Source organism: Hirundo rustica, chromosome 3, assembly GCF_015227805.2.
Source record: "Hirundo rustica isolate bHirRus1 chromosome 3, bHirRus1.pri.v3, whole genome shotgun sequence".
Lineage (NCBI taxonomy): Eukaryota > Metazoa > Chordata > Aves > Passeriformes > Hirundinidae > Hirundo > Hirundo rustica.
Window position 1 is genome coordinate 101,845,504 of NC_053452.1, and position 23,523 is coordinate 101,869,026.

The 23,523-nt window shown below is 46.0% G+C and overlaps 1 protein-coding gene across 2 annotated transcripts in view; it reads left to right on the top strand.

Annotated features, from left to right (window-relative positions):
- The first annotated feature begins 974 nt into the window (after positions 1-974).
- Positions 975-23,523, top strand: part of GRHL1 (grainyhead like transcription factor 1) — a 40,364-nt gene continuing 17,815 nt past the window's right edge. The window contains exons 1-8 of one of the 2 annotated variants that reach the window (XM_040060513.2): positions 975-1,056; positions 4,611-4,797; positions 7,764-7,834; positions 9,323-9,713; positions 10,475-10,551; positions 11,337-11,493; positions 11,959-12,070; positions 13,028-13,122. In XM_040060513.2, coding sequence (XP_039916447.1) covers positions 1,037-1,056; positions 4,611-4,797; positions 7,764-7,834; positions 9,323-9,713; positions 10,475-10,551; positions 11,337-11,493; positions 11,959-12,070; positions 13,028-13,122 — 1,110 coding nt within the window. In that variant the 5' untranslated portion in view covers positions 975-1,036. Of the gene's footprint in view, positions 1,057-1,459; positions 1,568-4,610; positions 4,798-7,763; positions 7,835-9,322; positions 9,714-10,474; positions 10,552-11,336; positions 11,494-11,958; positions 12,071-13,027; positions 13,123-23,523 lie in introns of those variants that run through there. The other variant, XM_040060512.2, reaches the window with a different exon arrangement.

Here is a 23,523-nt window from a genome sequence, read left to right on the forward strand (position 1 = left end):
AGTGAGCATACTTTTAAATTACAGTAGCTATCTGAGGCATCTTGATATATGATAGATAGCACTGTTGCTATATGGGTTTGATTCAACTTGTTACTTAGACAAGCAACCTCCCACCCTTATTTCCCAAGGAGAAACTCAAGATCTCTCTGATTTAACTTCTTACATGCCACTTTGTATAAATCTGATGTTTGTGATGCTGCTGGCGTTACACTGGAGCGTTTTGATGCAGTTTCAGCACTAACCACATTGTGTCCCTTGCTCTCCAAACCCGGGTTCATCTGAGAGGCAACAAGTAACACATGGATCTGCTGCCCTTTAGCAATTGGTTGCAGTGCTTGTGCATATTCACAGAATCGATTAGGTTGGAAAAGATATCTGAGATCATCTAGTCCAACCTATGACCAAACACCACCCTGTCAGCTAGAGCAGAGCACTGAGTCCCACATCCTGTCTTCTTTTCTTTAAAACTGTCAGGACAAGGAAGCCACCACCTCCCGAGACACCCCGTTTCAATGTCTAATCGCTCTTTCTGCAAAGAAGTTCCTCCTAATGTCCAACCTAAACCTTCCGTGGTGCAGCTTAAGACTATAGTTAAGATAATTCATATAATTGTGGCGAGTTTAGATTTTCCTAAAGTGGGTGTCGTACACGAAAAAGAAAGTTACGTGGGAGGGGAGAGAGGGAGAAGGGAACCCCATTTCTAGCGCGAGAAGGATACCAGGGCGCTCCGGCGCAGGGCCGCTCCCGGGCCGTCCCCTCGCTCGCTCGGGGCTCTGTGCCGCCGCCGCCCCGGCCCGCGGAGCCCTCACAGCGCCGGCCCCGCCCCCGAGCCCTCCCGACCAATGGGGGCGCGGCGGCACCGCCCCTCGGGCCGCGGCGGCCAATGGGAGGCGCGGCGCGGCGCGCGTCCACCTGCGGCTGCGGGAGCACCTGAGCGGGCGAGAGGAGCCGACAAAACCCGTCGGAGCGGCGGGTGCGCGGCGCTGCTCCTCCCGACCCGCCCGGCCAGTCCTGCCGCCCGCTGCCTCCGCCAGACATGACACAGGACTACGACAAGTGAGTGAGCCGGGCGGGGGAAGAAGTACCGCGTCCGGTCCGACCGGTGCTGCCGCCCCGCCGAGGGGCTGCGGCGAGAGGGGCTCGCCGCCCGGGGGCCGGGCCGGAGAAGCCGCTCTCGCGGGGTCCGCCCCCCTCGCTCCTCTCCCTCGGAGGAGCACCCGGAGGCCGCGGCGGGGCGGTGCGGGACGGCGGGGGGAGCGGGGGCCGAGCCCCGGGGAGGGGGGCCCGGCGGCGCAGCGGGGCGACCCCGGCGGCCACCCCGCCCCGCGGGGCGAGCGCCGGGGCTGGGCCGGCTTTGAAACCCGACACCCGCAGCGAGGCGTGGGGCCGCCCCCCGCCCCGGCGGGCCGCGCCTTAAATGCGGGCGGCGGCGGCCGCGGCCGCGCCGTCGGGAGGAGCTGCCGGGCCGAGGGAGCCGGGCTGAGCCCCCGCGCCGCTGCCCGGCGGCCGCAGCGGCCCCCATGGATTTCTACGAGGCGCATCCCTCCGGCAAGGTGGACTTCGGCAGGTAAGGGCGGCTGCCGGCGAGCTCGGCCGCGGCGACCCCGGAGTAGCCGAGACTGGGTCCTGAAAGAGTTAAACTGAGCTCGAGGTGTGTGTATTCTATGACTTCGTGGCGTTGAATAGGAGATGTCGCCTTCAAGCGGATCCCAGGCTGTGTTTAAGGACTCGGGTCTGTTGCTGCGCTTGTCACCGTGTCCATCTGCTCACAGTGGCCGTGGACACCTAAGTGCCAGAAAATAGGGTAACTCTGAAGTGATTTGATTTCAAGAACCGATTTTAAAATTTCTATTCTTTGAATGATCGGTGACTCAAATGCACTCCTTTCCTAGGGAACGTGTAGGATTTTAAACGCAGCTTTTTGTTTCAACATGCTACTTTCTGGGAAGAGGACTCCAGTGCAGCGGCTCGCTAACTCATGCGCGTGATTAGGACTTTTCGTAGGTGTTTTTATTTCCAGTGACACTTAGTAGATGGGGCTGTGGCAGTTTGGGTCCTTGCACTTGGCTTTTGCGGCCCGCAGTTGCCAGTGACAGGTGTGCTGTGTGCAGGAGCAGGCGCAGCGTGGCTGGGCAGCTCTCAGCGTCACCGGGCAAATTGCGGAGTGAGGACGGGACGGCTGGTCCTGGATCAGGGAAGGAAGGAGGAATTGTTTCTGTGATCTGAACACAGAACATCGCAGGTTGAGGAAGCCTCACAGGCAAAGAGAGAGTCTCTGCTTTTTGTAGTATTCCTCTGCTTCCACTGTGGTCTTGTGGAAAGTAAAATTGGGAAATTATTACTACTGCTGTATGAAGCTTATTTTTCTGTCTCTGCTGGACTTCTACTATTCTGTGAGCAGATCATCATGCCAGTTATCTTATAAAACTTAGGAAAAAAGATGTGTTTGCTTTCTCTTATTAATATGTTCTCATTTTCACGAAAGAAGCTGTGATTCTCCTAAAGGACTGAGTTCCTGCCAAACGCTGCTTTTCTTGATACTTCTGTAGATAACTTTTTCTGTGCTTTTTTTAGGTGGGCGGGTTACCTGTAGGGCAATGTGCGTTGAATTTGGGTGTTTCAATGACAAAGAAATCACGCAAAAATACATAGATCTTGTATTTGCTAGGCTTCTGGTTAGCTGATGCTTTTGTTCTCAGTATTTTTTGTTTTCTGATGATTTTGCCTTCCCGTGTGAGTATTATGTTGCTGAGGGAATCAGCTTAGTGGTATTGGCGGTTCAGCAAGGCTGACTTAGCTCGGTGGGGATGGATCAAGGGAACTGCACCCAGGTTACTTCAGCTGCCTTTTTCTCTGTGAGTGAGTTTAATGGGAGGATTTTCCCATTTGCTATGGACATTTGAGGTTTATTTTATCATACTGTATAAGAAGAGGAGTTTGTACCATGGCCCTAAAGAAAATTCTGCTTTGTCTTCTGTGGGTTGCTTCACTTTTGATGGAAAGTAGCTGCTCTCAATACCAGAGGTATCTGCGTTTGGGCGTCTGTGTCAGCGTGTACACAAAGACGTATGAAGACCTGAAGAAAGGGCTTGGTGCAAGAACCTGTCTCTTTTGTCATTTTTGTTTGCTCTTCTTCCAGCTACATAATACTGATTTATAGCCATGAAGTGCTCTTATGAGTCCTGGAAACTCCCACTTGCTTTCAGTGCCTTCAGCTCAGCCAAGCTGTCCGATGGCAGCTCAGTGGGGTGGCTTGTGTAACTGATAAAGCATCGAATGTATAATTTGCTTTGCAATCTTTTTGGTAGAAGGTGGTGATAAATGTAGGATACTGCTAAGCTGCTTATAGTGATTAGATTATTTCACAACTTTCTATTTCACAACTTTTTGTATTTGTGGTATATTTCAGTCTCTGAATGTATCTGGGTAAATAGATGAAAAGAAGGATTTCGTACTAGGAAAAGGATGTGAAGGTGCTGGGGGACTTTTTGTGGGGTTAGTTGTTTTTAAATAATTACTCTTCTATTTTAATTGTGGCCAGTTCACTGAAAATGTCAAGTTTGGGATTATTAAGGAAAATAAAAAGGCCTCCCCTTCTCTCCCAGCCCATCTGCAGTAAACTAATGTTAAACTTGCGCTGGAAAGAAAACCAAACTGTTTCAAAAGTCAGATTTAAACATTAGCTTGAGCTGACTTAAAAGATGAACACATGTTTTACCAATAGAACCAAAAAAATATTAAGTTGTCTAGGCTGTCAGGACAACACTTTCTACACATCTTGCTTTTGTCTGTGAACAGAATGTCCAAGTCATTTTGGAGCGTGTTGGTTCCCAGGAATCTCCAAATGTTCAGAGTAATTTTTATATATATATATAATATATATTTTTATATATATATATATACACACACACACACACACACTATAGCACAAAGGGAATAACTAATTTTTTGTTTTTTCTTCAATTATTTGAGTGTGTTTCAAACTAGTGTGCTGGATTATTTCAGCAGTAACTAGGCAGTAAGGTTATTTTGTTTTTTTGGTTTTTTCCCTTGTTAGAAAAAAAACACTGCCAAATTGATTAGAGCTCCCCTTTACCAATTTCTCTGTCATCTGTAACTTACCAGTAGCTTCTAGGTGGTGATTTTAGATATGTTCCGAGAGTGAAGACACTTGAAAGTACTGGAGAAAAGAGATGTTTCGTTAATGTGCATTTCTAGTTTCACATGACTGGATCAGGTTGTAGCTTGGCAGTATTACATAGGATGTGCTGGAGGCTTTGTAGGTGGTTGGCTAGAAAGTAAGTAACTCTCTCTGGGTTGGATTCAGAGCATGAGCAGGTCAGTTATGCTCTTACATGGCTTTGTCTTTTTGTAGAGGCTAGTGTAATCCATCTGAGTTTGGCTAAATTAATCCTGATGTACTCTGGGCATGAGTGAGATCAGAGTTAAGTTTCTGGGCTTTTTGTGTTGACTAATCCTTGCAGTACACTGAATCAGAATATGAACCCCATGAAACTGGGGCAGCTAATTTTGGAGAACTTTAGGAATATTTCTCATGTTTTCTAACAGGTGGTTTGTTTTTTTTCATTTCTTGTTTTTTATGATTCAAGTAAAAGACCCGTGTTGGTTCTTCAGAATGACTCACTCTACTCTCAGAGACGTCCTTACACCAATGAAGATGAGGCCTGGAAAACTTTTCTTGAAAATCCCCTCACAGCAGCTACCAAAGCTATGATGAGCATCAATGGGGATGAAGACAGTGCAGCTGCCCTCGGACTGCTCTATGATTACTACAAGGTAGATTGGCGTGGGTTTGCTCTGGAAGCCAGCAGAGCTCATGTTCCACCTCTGGAAAAGGTGTAATTTGCTAGAGGATTTTACAGAAACTGTGAACAAATCACAAGGACTTTAAGCAATATGGGTTTTAAGTTGAAAAAAACCTGTCTCTTGTTCTGAAAATTTGTTTTATTTTTTAGCTCTGTAAAATAAGATCCTCAGATCTTGATGTAAAAGTTAAGAAGCACTTTGCTACTTTTCGACTTGGGTAGCACTTTTCCTGTTGACCCCAGGTTCTGCAAGAGGCAATGTGTTATAGAAATAGTCATAAAGAATGATACTCTAGGACTGTATCCCTGTCTGAATATAAATATAGAGGGAGAAAGGTACTCCTTTTGCTCACATGATCCCTATTCCGGTGGACCTTGGGCTCTTTCTGGGGCTTTGTTGTGTTACTTTAGGCTCAGCTGATACAAAGATACGATTACAGGGTTTTGGTGGTATGTGGGACAGAAGTGTCCACCTGAAGGAGTTGCTGTCTGCATCCTTCTAACCCTCAGTGAGCTTCAACTGCTGTTAAAGCCTGTTAATCCTTTGATGGCAGTGATTGTCTTCCCCAGTGTTCATGGTCTTCTTGGAGACACGTGCCTTCCTAGATGCTTACAGCTGAACTGAGCAGCCAGAGAACATTCTGGTCTTCATGGGGTGCATTTTGCTGAGTTTTGTTTCCTGAATACCAAAAGTATAAGCTAGGGTACTTATCTCTAGCCAGGTCAGTGGCGACCAGCAGGCATTTCCAGGCAGGGAGGGGTCCTGCTTGTGTTGAGACGCCTGTGTTATGGTGGCGTGGCTCACCAGGTGGAGGTGCCTGTTTTTTCTTTGCTGAGCGTGCAGGAAGGCCAGGAGGCTGACTTGGCTCTCCTGCCTGGCACTTTGGCTTGTGTATTTTAACAGTAGTGAGTGCAGTTGCCAGCCTCAGTTATGTTCTTCAAGCACTAGGAGAGATTGCCCGGTGCAGACAAAACCCTTGCCTGCTCTCTTAAGAGTTGAACATGTCTTACGTATCGAAATATTCTTGTAATGCTTAATATGGAGATTAACACTCCACACACATATGACAAAATGCCACAGACTCACTGATGTGGATGTTATTCAGCTAGTTTTGTGAGAAAACTGCCTTTCTGCTTGTGCTTGCTATGCTTTTGGAGTTAAAAAAAAGAAACAACAACTTGCTTTCACCAGAACAATTTTAATCCATGAGATCAATTTTGATTTCTAAACCTGTAGATTACAAAAAGAATGTTGATGTTGATCCTTCATGCTTGGCAAAGCAGAAGGGATTTGATGTACATTAATACCTAATTCAGGGTTTCCTCTTATGTTTGGGTCTCAGTGGGTGTACAGAAAAAATTGGTGGAAGAACAGGTATGCTACACACTCTGGTAAAGCAGAACAGCTGGAGGTTGAAAGATTTATTGAGGGCTGTTGTGGAGTAATGGCATGGAGGGATGACGTCAAGGCATTTCTAATACGCCCCCTCTGCACGTTAAAGGCAGCTGGTGAAATCGCCTTCCTATAAAAAAAACAAGACTGTAAAACCAAAAAGCTTTTGTTTCCTTCCATTTGACTACTGGGCTTACTCAACTGTGATTAATAAGGCCTTATAGGAAACAAATTTTTGTTAAAAAATCTTTTGGGAGTGTTCACCAAATGCAGCTTGGAAAACCCTTCTTTTTTGGTGACTAGTTAGTGTTGGCCTCCCAGCAGTGTCCAGCTAGAGGTTCTCCAAATTTTTCTGGTTATTGTGGGAAATCTAACAGTTCTGGTGTTTCTGGGGATTCTAGGTTATGTGTAAAGAATGAGGACATAGTTTTCAGGCGGGGCTGTGTAGAGAAGAACACTGTGCCCTCAGCCTTCACATTCGTGCTGAAGTGGTGGTTCCTCACCCAGGCTGGCAAATGGAGGCAGGATCTGAGCAGGCTTCGGTGAAGGAGGGTGGTGGGAGTTCACTGTACATGCACCAGAAGATGTTTGCTTTGCTCATTCAGGAGGCGTGATGAGGGTGACAAAAGTCCTTGGCCTTACGTGTAGGTTTGGCAGGAGAGCTTGTGTGAACTTGCTGAGTGGCTGAGGGGACCTGAGCACCATGGGCTTGTGCCAGCAGCTGCAAGAGCTGTTTGGGTTGCTGGAGTAGTGATTATGTGCTCGGTGCAAGGAACTGAGCCACCACAGCTCCCAAGAGTTTACCTTTTCCTGTGTGCCTCGGCCTTGCAGTGCAGCCAGGAAAATGGCATGTGTGTGGGCATTGATTGATGTTGTTGTTTTCAGGGCAAATCCTGTCTGCAGCGTAAAATACAAGGAGCAATACTGAGCTGTCTTAAATCCAGAATGGTAGTTGCATTTTGTTTATAAAAGGTTTACTATAGTTTGGGCCAGTGTGTTTGGTGTGGCCGTGCACAAATATGAGCTGTAGTATCTCAGTGTGCTTATTGGACATGGTGCTTCCCAGATTCCTTGATCACTGAAGAGAAAGGAGAGCCTCAAGTGCTCTTAGAGATAATGGCCTAGAGAGTATGTGGGGAAGCACATCCCCAGAGAGCATCCTTTCACAAGCTTTGAGCTCATCCAGCAAGCTGAACTTTGACAGCCTGCAGAGGAGAGAACCTGCACTTTCAGGAAACCTTGGGAAATCTCCTCTTGGTCCTGCTCACCCCAGTACTGGCGCTCCAGCCATGGATGGATGGTTTTCTGCACTGGTGTTCTCACCACCTGGTGCTGGCAAGAGCTCAGGGCTGACACAGGTGACTGAGTTGGCTACATAGGGATCCATGGGGCATCTCCTGGGGTTGGCCTGGCATCCCAAAGCCATGTGAACATGGCTTAAGCTGTAATGCAAATAATGACTGGCATCCAAAGCAAATTTTAAGGAGCTATTTTTTTTTGTATGGGAGGAAGAATTGCATTATAGTATGTCTTAAATTTCTCAGGTTCCAAGGGAGAGGAGATCTTCAACAGCTAAGCCTGAGGTAGAACATCCTGAACAAGACCATAGCAAAAGGTATTATTTTTTTATTATTGCTTCTCTATTTCCTCCCTTCCCTCCTACACCATCAAAGCTGCTGAAAGAAAGTAACTTGCTGCACTGTGGTGATGTGCTGGAAGAGAGAAATTGTTAGCTTTTACTCTGTGCCTCAGATTCCTGCGTTGCCCCAGGAACAGGATGGGGACTGAACCGTGGTGTGGAGAGTTGATGCTCAAACTGCTGCTCAATGCCATCTATCTGTTTTTAGTGTGCTGATGTCATATAGTCAGCCTAGCACAAGCTGCTCTCTAATGCTAGGCACAGCCTGGTAGTGCAGGTGCCCCCCAGGCTGCGGTCGCTGGTGACACTTTTCATTTTTCATGCTGCTACTTCAGGTGTTCTCTGCTGACTTTTGTTCTCAGGCACCAGCAGCATTCTGTTTCATGCATGGGCCAGTTGGGAAGGACTTCAAAGTCCTTGTGTTTTGGTTTTGTATTGTTTGGGGACTTCCTTTGTATCCGCTGGAACTTCTTTCTTCCCCTACCTGCCTTCCCTCTCTTGTGCCTCCCAAGCAGATGATACTGATTAGGTGAATGTAACAAATGGGAGGTTCACTCAAGCCAGGCTTCCACTCCTCCCATCCTCTTCCTTTGGACAGACTAGAATGCTTTAAGTACCTGAGGTGAGGTTTTGCGGTCTGGCTGAGCTGATTGAGGGACTTGTCAAGAAGAGCAGGCTGGTTCCCAGCCATGTGTTCCTACTGCTCCTCTTGAGCCAGATTGGGTTTCACACTGATCCATCACCAAACAGGGAAAGAAAAGGTGGCTAGTTTTCTGCCAGCCAGGCAAGCTGAACCGGCTCACCAAAGAGGCAGGGGAATGTCAGAATTGGTGTAAAGGAGAGGGCAGGACCATTTTGTGGGGAGAGAGAAAGGGAGGGCATGCTGACTTAGTGGCTACTGGCTATGAGGTCAGCTCAGCCACAGATCGCAGTGTTGTCCTGGCAGAAATGAGTGGGGTGGAGAGTGGCAAGTTATACAAACCTCTCCCAGGAGCCTTGGTGCGGATTTTCTTGGGGGGTTGTGCATGAAATGAGGGGTGTAATTTTCCTATTAGTGCTTCCTGGGTGGTGCTCGGTCCTGGGGCAGAGGAGCAGCTACCTTGCTGTCAGTCCTTCTGCCTCTGCCGAAGAGCAGCTTTGTGGAGCCTGTGTGTGCCACTGTGTGGTGGGAAGTGCTTCATTTTGGACTGCTGTTTTCCAAGCAGTGAGGACCTGGGCTGTGAACTCTCACCCTTTGCTCCAGGGTAATTCATCTCCGAGGTGGGATGGTTACAGTGGTACAAGGGTTAATGGTTTTTTGGTTTTTTTAGTGAGTTCCTCAGCTTTTCGGGTTACGATTGAGCTGTTCTGCGCAAGCAGGAGAGTTTGTGTCAGCTGTCCTTGTCCAAAAGGCTGAAAAGCTGTTCTTGTTTAATGACCAAATAAGCCACATAATTTATGCTTGATTTCTTTTGCCCTTTTAAGGAACAACATCCCAAACGTGACAGAACAGTCCCTCATTTCTGCTGGAGAAAACAGAGTCCAAGTTCTGAAAAATGTGCCTTTCAATATTGTCCTTCCACATACCCCCCAGATGGGCATGGACAAGCGAGGCCACCTCACAACCCCTGACACAACGGTCACCGTTTCGATCGCCACAATGCCCACGCATTCCATCAAAACAGAGACGCAGCCCCACGGCTTTGCCGTGGGCATCCCGCCAAGCGTGTACCACCCTGAGCCGCCCGAGCGGGTGGTGGTCTTCGACAGGAACCTCAATCCCGACCAGTTCAGTTCCAACACCCAGCCTCAAAACTCCCAGAGGCGAACACCAGACTCCACCTTCTCGGAGACTTTCAAGGACGGTGTGCAAGAGGTACTGAGAGAGGCTGTTGCTCTGTGTGTGTGTGTCTTGATCTGGATGGATAGATCCAGTTCCATCTTTAACTGTTCTTGTTACATGAGCCAGAAATCTGTCCAGTGGCTTAGAAATAGATGACTTACTAAGTTTTAATTATGCACCTTTCTGAGAAAAGGAAACCTTCACAACATGAAATCATTATCATAAGCAAATTACTAATCTTACTAGTGACAGAGGCTTTGGCTTGCAGAGTGTTGAAATAGTTATCTCGATCCATAGAGCCAGGTTTTGCAAGAGTTCGGCGCTCCATGGTGCCTTTGCAGGTACCAAATTGAAGTGACTGTATGTAAGTTTCCTTACTGCCAGTTTCTAGGTGTGGTGTGTGTCCATGGAAAACAGTTGGATTATGTAGAGCCCTTGAGTGAGTTTTGTTTGGAGTGGGTTTTGTTTTATGATACCAACTGAAAATAGCAGCGTAACCATGTTTTGATTTTTAAGCCAAACCTCAAGGAGCTGTGTAGCTATGCCTTTTGAGATTTGGGAAAGAGTTAAAGTTTTCCCTTAAGCTGACTTGGAAGGGTTATGAGATACTGTGCTTAGTTGACACCCAAAAGTTTTGGATTAAAACACTGTTTAGGTGTCCTGTTTGTTCAAACCAAAAATCAGTTATTATGTGGTGAACAATTTGCCTGACAGGAGTTCCGTGGTAAGGAGTATCTATTTAATGTTGACTTTTCTTGTTGATGCAGTATTAATTGTTGTTTTGTCTACTCCAGGTTTTCTTTCCTACTGAACTGAATCTCCGAATGGCCAACATGAATTCAGAAGATTATGTTTTTGACAGCATTTCAGGGTAATGATTTAAGGCCCCCATTTGCCCCATATCCTAGTCTCTTAGTTGTCCATGAGCAAGCAGTACAGCTCATGCCAATTTGCACCAAGTCACAGTTGGATTTTGGGAGGGCCTGTTCATCTCAAACCCACAATTATATCTGCTTATTTGAACTTCACAGTTGTGAAAAAAAATTAAAAAATTTGTAGCTTTAAAGAAAACAAGTACTTTAAGGAAAACTACCTGCAGGATTGGAAATACCACCCAGCTTCAGTTGCACCAAATCTGTGTCCCATGGGAAGGTGCAGTGCTGTCTGGGAGTTTGCTTCCAGCTGTGCCCCCCTCCCTGGTCTGCTTGTCTTGCTCTGTCTCCTGGAAATCTACAGGAGAAATATGAAAATTAAAACTCACCTGAACTCTAGAGGAGTGGAACAAATGACTTGTTTGATTGTTGACCAAGAGGGCAATGGCCACTGAGTAGCTTATTAGCTTGTGAGTTTAATTAAATTGTTAACAGATACTTTTCTGTTCCATGAGAACTGCTTGGTGCTCTCAGCCTGAATAGGGACCCTCCAGTCTTGCCTGCTGATGTGTCTTAGGATTTAGCTTGCCAAGAACTTCTCTTAAATGTTCATTCATGAAAGAAATGGTTGGAAAAGGGGCTCATCCTGTTTTGCAACTTCTTTGCCTGTTGATGGCTTAATGAGTCAACTAACGACTTTGGAATTTCTCCAAATTAAATGTGGAACGTTTAATCAGCTTTCCAGGAAAATGCCTTAGCAATCACTACACTCTTCACTCTGTAGGAATAACTTTGAATACACTCTGGAAGCCTCCAAGTCCCTCCGACAGAAGCCTGGGGACAGCACAATGACTTACCTGAATAAAGGGCAATTTTACCCAATCACGCTGAAAGAAGTCAGCAGCACTGAAGGAATCCATCACCCCATCAGTAAAGTCCGAGTGAGTGGCAGCACCTGTGGTTTCTTGGGGAGGAGGGTGTGTACAATGGTAACCTTAAACTCTCCCAAAGTGCAGCAGTCTAGACCAGAGCATCAGCACAAAGGCCAGCTTACCTGTGCTCTTACGTCAGTGCTCATTCTTTTGCTGTCCACCTACTGCCAGACAAACCCAGCCTGGCTCAGACTGTTAAGAAGTGGTGTCAGCACTTGTGTAAAGGTGATGCAACACCTGGAATGAGATCCTTGAATTCTAGTTAGGAGCGCAGTTCTGCTCATCTCTGTTTATGACCCAGAAAGTGCTGTTGTCTGCCTTCCTGTTTGGCGGTGGTATGCCAGGTATACTGTAGTGCCCCAAGTGGAAAGTCTTAAAGCTCCAAGCCAAATGTGTTCTCGGGCCTTTTCTCTATTTCTCTTTCTTGCTTTTGTTTGCTTGGGTTTTTTTAAATCTTTCCCTCTCTCCTTTCAGAGTGTTATTATGGTTGTGTTTGCTGAAGACAAAACAAGGGAAGATCAGCTCAGGCACTGGAAATATTGGCACTCAAGACAGCACACAGCCAAACAAAGATGCATTGACATAGGTAAGGAACACTCTCATTGCTGGTGTCAAACTTCAGACCTAATTCCTTGGTAAGGTTCGGTTTTCTGCCAAAGCTTTGTTATTTTAAGGAACTTCTGGATCACTCTGCTATCCATAGCTTTGCTGAAAGCCCAGAGATGGTTTGTGATTGCTTGGAGCTAATGCTGTAGTTTTTAAGACTCATTAAAGAGGCTGATTTTTTGGAGGATTTTGATTGGTGGGGTTTAGGGTTGCTTATAGAGAGATCCAACAGTGCCCTCCAGACAACAGGTTTTTTTAGAATATCCTGGTGCTTGTAGCTAAGTCACAGCTTGTAGTCCCAGTGGCTGTCCTAAATATTGTGTTTCTTCAAAGGACAAGATCCTCGTAGAAATAACGTCAAGACTAATGATCCTCCTTCCCAGCTCACAACTCGTCTTTGGTGCATGTAAAAAAAGAAAACACTGCAAATTTCCACTTGCCTCCAGACAAGGCTGGGGCTGGCTGGGTTCCAGCCTTCTCTGGATGAAGGCTGGGCTGTACTCCTCGTCCCTTCCTTCTGTGAATCAAAGCAGGGATTAATCACTTGGCACTTAAAGCAGACGCGCATGCAAATCTTTGTTTGTTATTGAAGGAGCTTTATGGAGAGCTTATGTCCTTGCCATACAGCGTAGAGTTTCCTGCACATAGCAGGTTATGGCACAGACCACCTGGTATTTAGGATCTGCCTTTCTCACTGGATTTTCTAGTTTAGAATTTTTGCAAATCCCATTTTTCTCCTTCCTCCTGTTTGTTGAGGGATTTTTGTGTCTGTGAGAACCATTTCCAGCCTCTTTAAATATCCATTCCTAAGGTATAGTTCAGCTTCTTTTGCCCCCAAGGGGCTGCTGAAGAGTTCCAGTTTCTGGCTGTTCCATGTGACTAGGGACTCGGGTGATATCTTTTCTTCCTCTCCCTCATGAACCCTTCTTTCTATCAGCTGACTACAAGGAGAGCTTCAACACCATCAGCAACATTGAGGAGATCGCGTACAATGCCATATCCTTCACCTGGGACATCAACGAGGAAGCGAAGGTATGTGACCACGATTATATTTCCTGTCCCTTTAGCAGATTCAGGGGCTGGGGGAAGGGAAGGGTGTGTGGCCTACCTGATGATTAGCATGTAACAAGTTTGTTTACGCTCTTACATTAGGCAAAACCTTCTGGCTATTTCTTAAGAGGGTTTGCATGTGCAACTGGGAAAGCTTTGCAAGTGCTTTAGGGTTCTTGGCAGAAGCGCCTGCCTGAGAGACAAGTACTGACAGAAGGAAGCACCGAGCGTGTCCCGAGCAGATGAAGTGGTGCCGAGGTGCGATGGAGGCAGCTGGGCTTGGCACCGAGCGCGGCCTCCCCGGGATCCCCGCGGGGGACGGGGGGCGGCTGCTGGGGAGCTCAGCTCTAGCCATGGGCTTGACTTCCACCAGGCAGGGAGCAGCTGCGGCCTCTGAGCTCCCAAAGCACGCCTTGCCTAAACCGCAGATCCCAACACCCAGTGACCTATTTCAAACTAGAGCAACCTCCTGATGAACTCTGGTTTGATCTTTCCTCGGAACTGTGGGCGCTTTTGTAGGTGTGTAAGTACAGGAAGCTTCCCTAGCTGGTAGCTAACTGTGTTTGAGCTACTCTGGCTTCTGCAAAAGGCTTGTGCATCTCCTAGGTTCAAGGAAAACAGGTCAAAGCATGGAGCCAACTCAGTTCTAAAGGCATTTCTCACTGGTTAGTTGCTGGAGTCAAAGTGAAGTTTTCTTTTGAGAATTTCATTACTGCCTGGGTTTTCTTTAAAAACTGTGAATGGTTTCCATCTGGTTTTGGAGACTGGCTGTTTCCTTGGCAGTACTAGTAACTGGTACCAGCAAGCAGTACCAGTAGTCACCAGCAAGATGGCTGCAGAGTGCCATGTCTGGGGAGAACCTGGCTTGGGGGGACATGGGAACTCTCAGCAAAGAACACAGATCCTTCTCTGGAGCTTTGTGTGCACCTGCTCTGCAGGAGGAGCAAGGGCTGGTGTCACTGTGCAGAGTTTGTCACCACAAATGTGCTCTGTCCTGCACAAGGGCTGTAGAGAAAAGGTGGTTTAGGGACTGCTGTTAGGTTTCAGCTCTGTGGGAGAAGTTTGGAACGCTTAACAGATAGCAGTGAGGCACTGTGTATATGCTGCTGCTGCAAGTTCTGCTTTGCGACATGTGGGACATTACTTGTGAGGCTGGTGTTGGGTGCCAGGATTCCCTTTTCACCAGATTTGGCTTCAGCCAGGTTGAGAGGGATGGATGGGAGGGCCTTATCTGCCAGATGATGCTAAAATGCTGACATGATTTCTAAAACATGAAGCACTTCACTTTGTGAACAAACAGAAGAGCTGTCAAAAGGAGTCTAAGTGTTTTCCTGCTGCCATAGCCAGTCAAACATTTAACAAACCTACGTAGCCAGTGTCTGTGAGGTATGCAGAGGTTTAGGATTTGCACACAGGTGGATCATGCAGACAGAACAATGCAAGTCTTCAAGGAGCTGGGAGTACTTTCTACAGCTGCCTCTCTGCTGGCTGAGCGGCTCTACAGCAGTGGGGATGGGCCACTAACCCAGGAGCAGGGCTCACAGCTGGTGCTCAGAACTTTGTGGCTGCCCCAAGGAAAGCCACCCTTTCTCTACCAGGTGGCTATTACCAAGTTATTCTACAGAGCTCTGAATGAATAGTTTCAGTCTATAATGAAATTGCCAATAGCATCTTGAAAAGATCTAAGGACCCTCATGGTGATATTTCACTTTGGGGCTGAACTTCATGGGATGAAGTGGTGTGAGGAACTGTGAGACAGACTGGTTTTTTAGCTACAGAGGCAAATTTGCTTCCAGATTCACAATCCCAGTGTGAGATCCATATGCTGTGAGTCCTGGTTTATATGAACTTTCAGAGGGGAATGTTGATACCAAATGTGCAAGCCTTGACTCTTGGAATCAGAATTGTATTAAGACAAAAATACTCTCCATTTCAGTATTTAAAGAAGCTGAATTTTTAGCAAGTGCTTTGTGTGCTTAAGTGTCTATTTAACTTCATTTTTTCCCCTGAGTGGATGTGTTTTGTCAATGACTGAATTTCTCACCAGAAGAGCTGCAATTCTTTCTCAACTTCTGTGATCTTATCAGGAGATGTCTGAGCCAATTTCAACAATTTTTATTGCATGGTTCATTTACCTTGTATGCTCTTGCTCTCTCTTTTCCTTTCCCTCCCTGCACGCCAATCCCTGACAGCAGTCGTAAAGTATATGAAGAAAGCAGGGAATAGATAGAGCTGAGTTTCTGATGTTACAGAAATTCCTTCACAGTAATAAATACAGTGTTTTATATTCAATAACAGCAGAAGTGCTGCATAGACAGTATGTTTTCCCAGCCAGCAAGCCTTGATCATTAGAAATTTGTGTCCTGAGCCCTGGAGTTACCTGGACCAGAGCCAGGTGATTCTTCTGGGCTTGCTGCTTCTCCCGTTTCCCGTTTGCCTCCCCAGTTTGCCATGGAAATTATTTGATCCTGTGCAGCCCTGTCAAATGGGAGGTGATGGGGCTCTGTGTCTGGGATTTCTGATGTAGTTACTCCTTTGGACATGCAGGGCATGTGTCAGATTTAAGGCAGAAATAGCATATTATCACAAGAAGGTGCTCTTAGCAGCTCTGGGACCAGGTACTTGCTTTCTTGTGGGGGTGTACAGGAATATTGCACCTCTGCCATTGTGTCTGTTCAGGAGGATGTCACCTGCCTGAGAGTCCTTTGCCAGTGCCCTTGGGGCACTAAGGGGGTTGAGTAAACTGCACCTTTCTGGTGAAAAAACGTGCTTTTCGTACGATACAAGTCGTGTGCTCCTTCCATAGCAAGGAAAATTGTGTGGATTTCGCAGATGTGGATTTGTGGGATGGAAAAAGGATGTTTGAGATGCCCTCAGTAGCAAGTATTTCCCATTTCCCAGTTGCATTGTGCTGGGAGAGCTGAGAGCAAGGCCAGGGTTCTGGCCACTGGACTCATCAAACAAGCCTGGCTCTGCACAGCTGGAATTGTTCCACAGCTGTCTGTGTTGGTGTGCTGTTTGTGAGCCCTTGGGTGTAGAAACCAGGAGTATTTCATGCATGACAGACCCTTCCCACTCTGGGACCAGAATCATGTCCACGGATTTCAGAGCAAATGTGCTTCTCTCTGGCAGCTCCCCTCTGCCCTCTTCTGTTGTTTTAGAACATCACAGGAGCTGCTGGAAGCAGCCCCTTCTTAACAGAGGCTGGTTTAAGTATTCTCTGACCTTTGCAAGAGTGTGTTCAAGCTGGAAAAGGGCCCAGGATCCAAAGCCTCCTTGTACTGAGACACTGAAGAGAGCAAAGGATGGGGAGGAAGGCCAGACTTTGAAAGACTTAGAAACACTACCCTGAAGTGATGCTGTTGAGATTTGAAGGAGAGTGAGGTCAGGATTAGAGAGATTGTCAGGAGACACTGCAAACTGGGGAAGCTGTGATTCAGGTGGGCTTTCAGCATCTGTATTAGAGGTGAGGTCTGATCCCATCCCCTGACAGAGCAGGAGAAGGGAATAGTTGAATGTGAAGACAATCATGCTTTGTGAGAAGAAAAGGGAAGAGGGTGGACTAGAAGATTAGTTGATGAACTGGTGAGTTGTTGAATGCAGTATTTAAGAAAGCCAGTGTAGTTACTCAGTCAGGAGCCATCCTGCTTGAGTGGAAGCATGATCCAGTGAGTCTGGTGAGATGTGTAGCTGATACTCTCTTGCATGCAGCCGGTAATGCTGGAGTTACCCTGAGGCTTGTGGGGACTTCAAACAGTTTCCCGCCTCATGATGGATGTCTGCCGTGGGCAGACAGTCGAGGTGGGGCTCTTCTCCTGCAAAGAAGCTTTTAGATGTCTGAACACAAGCTCGTCATCTTTTGCGTCTATGACTTCATTAGGGACAGGGTGTCTGGAGCTGGAATGCGGCTTTCTCTAGAGCTGTCTGCCCCTTCTTGTTGACTGACCGGGCTTGGCTGTCTTTGAAATGTGGGGATGTTAGAAGTAGGGAATAGGAACTCTTGGGCCCCTTTTTGTGTCTTTGTCCCCCTCATGAGTCAGTAGAAGTGGTTGTAGGTTCAGGTCATGAGTTTTTGAGGCTGGGATCCATTTCTTCCCAGGTGCGTACAACATGCCAGGCTCTCCTTTTCTTGGTTGGTACCCAGTGAAAATTTTCACTATGTGTGCAGTTAAATGCAGATTTCATACTGCTCTTCATAGTGTTGGCCGTTGCCCTGTTATCTCTGCTATGTTACCCGTTAGGCTGCGAAGCAAATTCTGTCCCTTAACTCTGGCCCGGGGACATGGCCTGCTCTCAGGTCAGTGGCAGTTGAACAATCTGGATGGATTGGTTTCCCCAGGGTTAACTGGCTTTGCTGGATCCTGCTTTGCTCGAATCTTCTCTGAGCTCTTGCCCTGTGGAGCAGAAAGGTTGAGGCCTCTTGTCTGAACAGGGTAAGCTGTTGCCTGCACAGTGACTGCAAGAGCCTCCCTGCCCATTTCTGTAGCTCTGACAGGGCAAGGATCCTGCCCTTGTGCTGGGACACCCTTTCTGCGCTTCCCAACGGGCCCTTCTGCAAAGCGGCATTGCTCCCAGAGAGGGGCCCCCGTGGAGGTCCTTGGTCTGGCTTGCTTTAGGCTGGGTAATGGGACTGTAGCCAAAAATGATGTCACTACACATTAAGGGTTCTATTGTCCTCCTACTCTTTCCCTCCAAAAAAAAAAAAAAAGGCATTGTAAGCCAGCTTCTCTGTGTGAAAAAGACCCTTTCTACTAAAAGGGAGTAAATACACGGATAGAGTGTAACAGGCAGTTTGAGTTCGAGAATATCATGACAGAGCTTTTTGCTGCCTTTTCACCGAAGGGAAGATGCTGTGGTGTCTCTTAGGTGATGCCCTGAGTGATGGAGCAATTAAACAGTGGTTTTTATTTTTATTTTTTTTTTTTAATCCAAGGAGGGTGGAATTGTCCTAATATTATGGTAGTTTGCATCTAATTTGGGATAGCTTTTCAAAATAGAAAATTAGGCAGTGAGGGTAGTCTTCTTGGCAGATCCTTCCATGTGTTGGCAAGATTACTTTATTTAGAGGAGTTCAATTTTTGGAGAGGGTGGATCTCTTGCTACAACTTGCAGTGAGGCTGGGTGGTACACTACTGATTTATTTTAAGAGTTTATTCTAGCATAATCCTTCCTTGGTGTTCACTATAGGAAGAATTTAAACTTTTTTGATTGATGAATATTGCATACATTTATATGGATGCCATTGTAATGAAGCAGCAGTCATATGCCTCATTAAAGAAGGTGTTGCCACCTTCAGCAGCATTGAGGAGGTACAGGTTTGACTAGTTGGAAATGAAACTATGAAATGTGATGAGTCAAACATATTTAAAGGAAAGAGATTACTGTGAAGCCAGGGCTGCAGACCACAAATAATTAGGCATAGGCACACACAGCCTTTGGAGCGGTGACATAGGAAAGTCATAGCAAGTATTGCTTACCTGCCTCTTAACACTGACCTCTCCCTACTCTGTCTTGGGTTTTCTGGAAAACAAGCATATGTCACCCTTGATTTTAAGCATTTCCAACTAGAAGAAAGTTTTCAATTCAGTATTTCTTCTGAACTTGATGTCCCAAGCCTTTGCCATTGTCTGGTCTTCCAAGTACAAGCTCACAGGGTGTTTCCCAAAGCTGAAAGGAAAATCTCTTAACATTTGCTTTTCTGTCAAGAAAACTTGGATGGGATTTTTTTTTTTCTTTTCCCTTTTCTCTATTCTTTTTTTACCTGATGGCAACTCTCTTTTCTGCCATTTTTGTGCCTTTGTAGACTTAATTCTCTGTTTTGTGTTGTTTTGTCGTATTTCAGCTTCTGTTATTCCTTACGAAGACTTGTGTTGTTGTTGTGAGGGGGTGCATTAGGGGTTTTTTGTGTATGGTTTTTTATGTTGTTGTTGTTGTTTGGGGTTTTTTGTGGATTTTTTTGGTTGGTTGGTTGGTTTGGGGTTTTTCCAACATATTGTCACTGTTTTTGCCAAACTGCTGTTTTTACTTTCTTTCCAACCAACCTAACAAAACCTGGCCCAGCAGCTTTATCTTATCAAAGTGTGAGGTGGGAGGGAGCATTGGTAGGACTGGGAACCATTATCCCCAGGTTTCCCAGGTGTAGTGAGCAGTGACATTCCTATATTTCCTTGCCTCAGAAGAGATTGGAATAACAATCGGCATTGCTCTTTGTGAGCAGGGATATGTATTTTCCTTTCATTACCATTCCTTTTTGTCCTGTTGATGGAGTAAACTTGCTAGGAGGATGTTCTTTATCTGGAGGCGGATCGTATTTCCCACTTGTCATTCCTTGACTTGGTGTGGGACCCATGACGGCCTCTGTGTCAGTCACCCAAACTGGGAGTGGTAGCTTTGAATGCAAACTAACTCCCCTGGGCTGCAAGCAGGAGGGTGCTGGGTCCACCCCAGCGGAGCTGGAGCGGATGCAGCTCTATCACCCATCTGCCAGACAAGCCTTTTTTGGAGCATCCGATCCCAAAGGCAGGAGGCGGCTGAGGAGCCCACAGGTGCATGAATTGCCCAATTTTTTCATCTCTTTCCTGGCTCACCTCCTGCTGATGCAAAACCTGTGGTGCATGTGGGAGGTGAAGAAACGAATGTGAGAGCAGTAAGATTAGCCACCTCTCAGGTGATCTTACCAAAGTGTGGGTTTGGGGTTTTTTTCTTTTAAATACAGAGGAGTCTTCCCAGCAGTGCTTTCTTAGGACATGCCTTTGTGGATGTGTGCAGGCAGACCTGTGCTTGCCCTGCCTGCACTCGAAGCTGCTTGGCTCTCACCCAGAGCCAATCTTGGAAGCCATGTAGCTGCACTGGCACAAGGCAGTGCCCAGGCTGACAGCTCTGCCTCTTGGAAGGGCTTGGAACTCTGCTGGTGTACTTCGTAAGGCTTTTGGACTGGAGGTGTTTTACATCCAGCCAGCTTGCAGCATATAGGAAACATATGGGGGCAAATCTTTAGAAAATATTTTTTTTTTCTTTTTGCTGTTTATATTTGTCCAATCCTTTAGAGAAACCATATGATTTCAGCTATCAGCATTGAAATGACAAACTTCAAGCTTCTGGTTATTTTTTCTTTATGGGAGGGGGAGACACTGCCTTTGTGCAAGGAAAATGGTATCCAGACCCACTGGAATCCCTTTGCCTTCTGTATTTTGGGCATAACATTGAAACTATTTAGCCAAGGCCAAGAAAAGCGGTATCCACCTGCATTCCCTGGAAAGAAGCTCCTTGCAGTTTAACCTGTCTCGAGTTGTTGTGTTGTAGGCTCCAAACTCTGTATTCTGTACAAACATATTCATCCAAAAATCAAAAACATTCTGACAATTTTAAGTTGAATATAACATAGACTCAGTATAACATAGCCTAGAATATTTCCTATAAAGATAGGCTGAAAAGTTGGGGTTTTTACAGCCTGAAGAACAGATGGCTCTAGAGAGACCTTAAAACACCTTCCAGTACCAAAAGGAGGCCTAAAAGAAAGCTGGAGAGGGACTTTTTACAAGGGCTTGTAGTGATACAGAACAGGGATGAATGGCTTCAAACTGACAGATTCAGATTAGGTATTAGGAGGAAATTCTTCACTTTGAGGGTGCTAAGGCACTGTTACAGGCTGCCCAGAGAAACTGTGGATGCCTTGTCCCTGGAAATGTTCAAAGCCAGGTTGGATGGAATTTTGAGCCTTCTGGTCTGCTGAAATATGTCCCTCCCCATAACAGAGGGGAGGCTGGACTAGATGATCTTTAAGGTCCCTTCCAACCCAAACCGTTCGGTGGTTAAAATCTGAGGCTTTTGCATACTAGTCTGAGAAATAGCTAAAGTTTTTATCTGAATTCCCAATAGAGAAAGAAATAGCCAATGGACTTTGATTGATGGGTAATGTCTAAAATCCTTTGGACACAGAAATACAGAGGATCAAAAAGAGGAGGAGTTAATACCATTTACCTGCCTTCTCTTGAAATGAAATGAATATGGAGTGAGGTGATCAGCCTGGAAAAGTCTCAAGTCTGCCTGTGTAGGTCCTTATCCAGAAGGATGTACAGGACTCTGCAGGATAGTGTCACCCATGCCTGTGTTTGCTCTGACTGGTCAGAGTTCATGGTGTGCTAACACAAGTTGCTCCCCATTGCCTGTGGCAGCCCTGGCTGCAGTGGATGAGAACCTACACTACTCCTTTCCAGCTGGGCAGATGAGCCTGCACGAGGTGACATTTCATCTAAAGCTGCTGCATATGTAGCCTTTGGACTCGTCAGAATTGCTAGTGCTTTTTGTGTGACAAAAGAGTACGGTGTCCAAGATAAACTGAGGAGAAGAGATCTGGGTATGCAAGCCTTCATTTAAAAAAGGCATCTTTCATCTCGCTGACAGAGAGGTTCCTGCAGTGCTTTGATTGCCCTTTAATTATGTCTGTTTTTCCTGGTTTGTTTGAAAGGCAGATCTTGTTAAAAAAAGGGTGCTGTGTGGAAAGAACTTGGCTGTCTCTGCTGCCCTTCCTTGAGGGCATACGGCAGAGCTGTCAGATTAATTTTTTTTTTTTCTGCATTATTAAAATGGAAGATTGTTTCTCGTGGATTTGAATGTAGGAACTGTGTGTTCCTCCCATCTTGAGTGAGGAGGGGTTTGAGGGGTCGGATGGTTAAAGCAGACAGAAGTCATGAGGTCTGACTTCTTCCCACGCTAACTTTCAGCATGATCCCAGAGGAGTTGCTTTAATCCTTCTGCCTTCAGTCTTTTGTTGTGGGCTGCCCCAAAGGCGGCAGGAAACCCAGCATGGTGTTGGGGAAAGGAGGCTCAAGAGTGTTGGGGGAATGCCAGGTGTGGGAGGCTAGCAGTTTGTAGCAGCTCACAGTTTTCATGCTGTTTGATTTTATCTGAGAATGCACCATTGTGGAGCCATTTGCCTCAATGAGTATCTCAGCTTTCGTTAAAAGGAGTTAGGAAGAGCATGGAAAAAATGAACAGGAAAAAAAAGGGAAAATAAAGCCTGTCTCTGGTTAGAGAGAAAAGCCTGGATAGCTGATAGCCTAGTATGATGTAGTCAAATATAGACTAGAGGCTCAACTGCCAAGCAAGCAAAATAACTCAAGAACAGGTTTCTAATCCCTCTACAAATCTCAGTTTTAAAGAAAGTGTGCGTAACTTTTGAGGGCTTGACTCATGTTTGTAAGTGCCCAGGCTTGACAGTGCTCTATTTTTAAGTGCTGTCTTTATGTTGAATCTTGGGAGGTGAGATGAAAATTTATTTATTTTTTTTTAAGCAACAACAAATCTTAATATAGCTGAGAATGCGGAACTGCCCTTAGAAAAATAGGTTGGACACATGAAAAGGAATCTTGCTCAGCAGGCTGAAGACGCAGAGCAACTTCTGCGGTTATGTTTTTCTTTCTTCTGGCAATTTTGGGGTGGGGATGTAGCTGATGCAGTCACTTGGCCTCACATTTAATTTCTAATGTAAGTCAAATGTTCCTGTACATGAAGAACCTGGCTGAAACTGTCTTAGCCCAAACTAGAAAAGCTGTTTGCTAAAATTCTGTTTTGTGAAACTTGAGGCAACCTGAAGTTGCTCAAAAGTAGGAGTTACAGGATGGGTAGGAAGAAGTAGATGCTCCTTTTGAACTGAAATGGTTTAGTACAAACAGGAGAAGACAGGCTGGCTCTCTTGCTTCAGAGATGTGATTAGGTTTTAGTTGTCATCCCCTGCCTAGAGTCCTGAAGATTTAAATGGCATGAAAATGAAGTCAGCTCCTTAAAGCCAAAGCTAATCAAATGAGGAGGCTCTAAAGTAGGAGGATAATCTTTGTCATCTGACAGGCAATCCTAAATTCCCATGAGATACCTGTGCAGCTCTGCTGTAGTAATGTGTCTATTGTGCTGAGACCAACTCTCCTACCTTTAGCCCAGCAGGCTTTGTGTGGCTGGTAAGCCATAAAAGCTGAAAACATGAAGTCTCAGAAGAGAAGTGACACCATGTGCTAGGGAACTGCTGACTGATGCGGCACACTGAATCTTCCGGTGTCCAGAAACTCACTTGAGAGATTTCACAGAAATTTCAAGGTGTTGATGGACCTGCTGATGTGACTGCTTGGTCATGTTTTTCTTAAAGAATTTAGTAATTTTTTTCATACAGAAATGAGCTGAGTGAATATTCAGTGTAAGTTCATTTAAAATTAAAATTTAAAATGTAAAAATATGCAAACACCAGAGTTGAGGGTCTTTTAAAAAACAAAACCCCTGCTCAGGGACTGTAATTATTCAGGCTGTGCATACATCTGATTACCAAGCTCCCAACTGGTGAGAACAGCTCTTCAAACTCCTTGAAGCTTTCCCCAAGGGAGTACCAGCACTGCA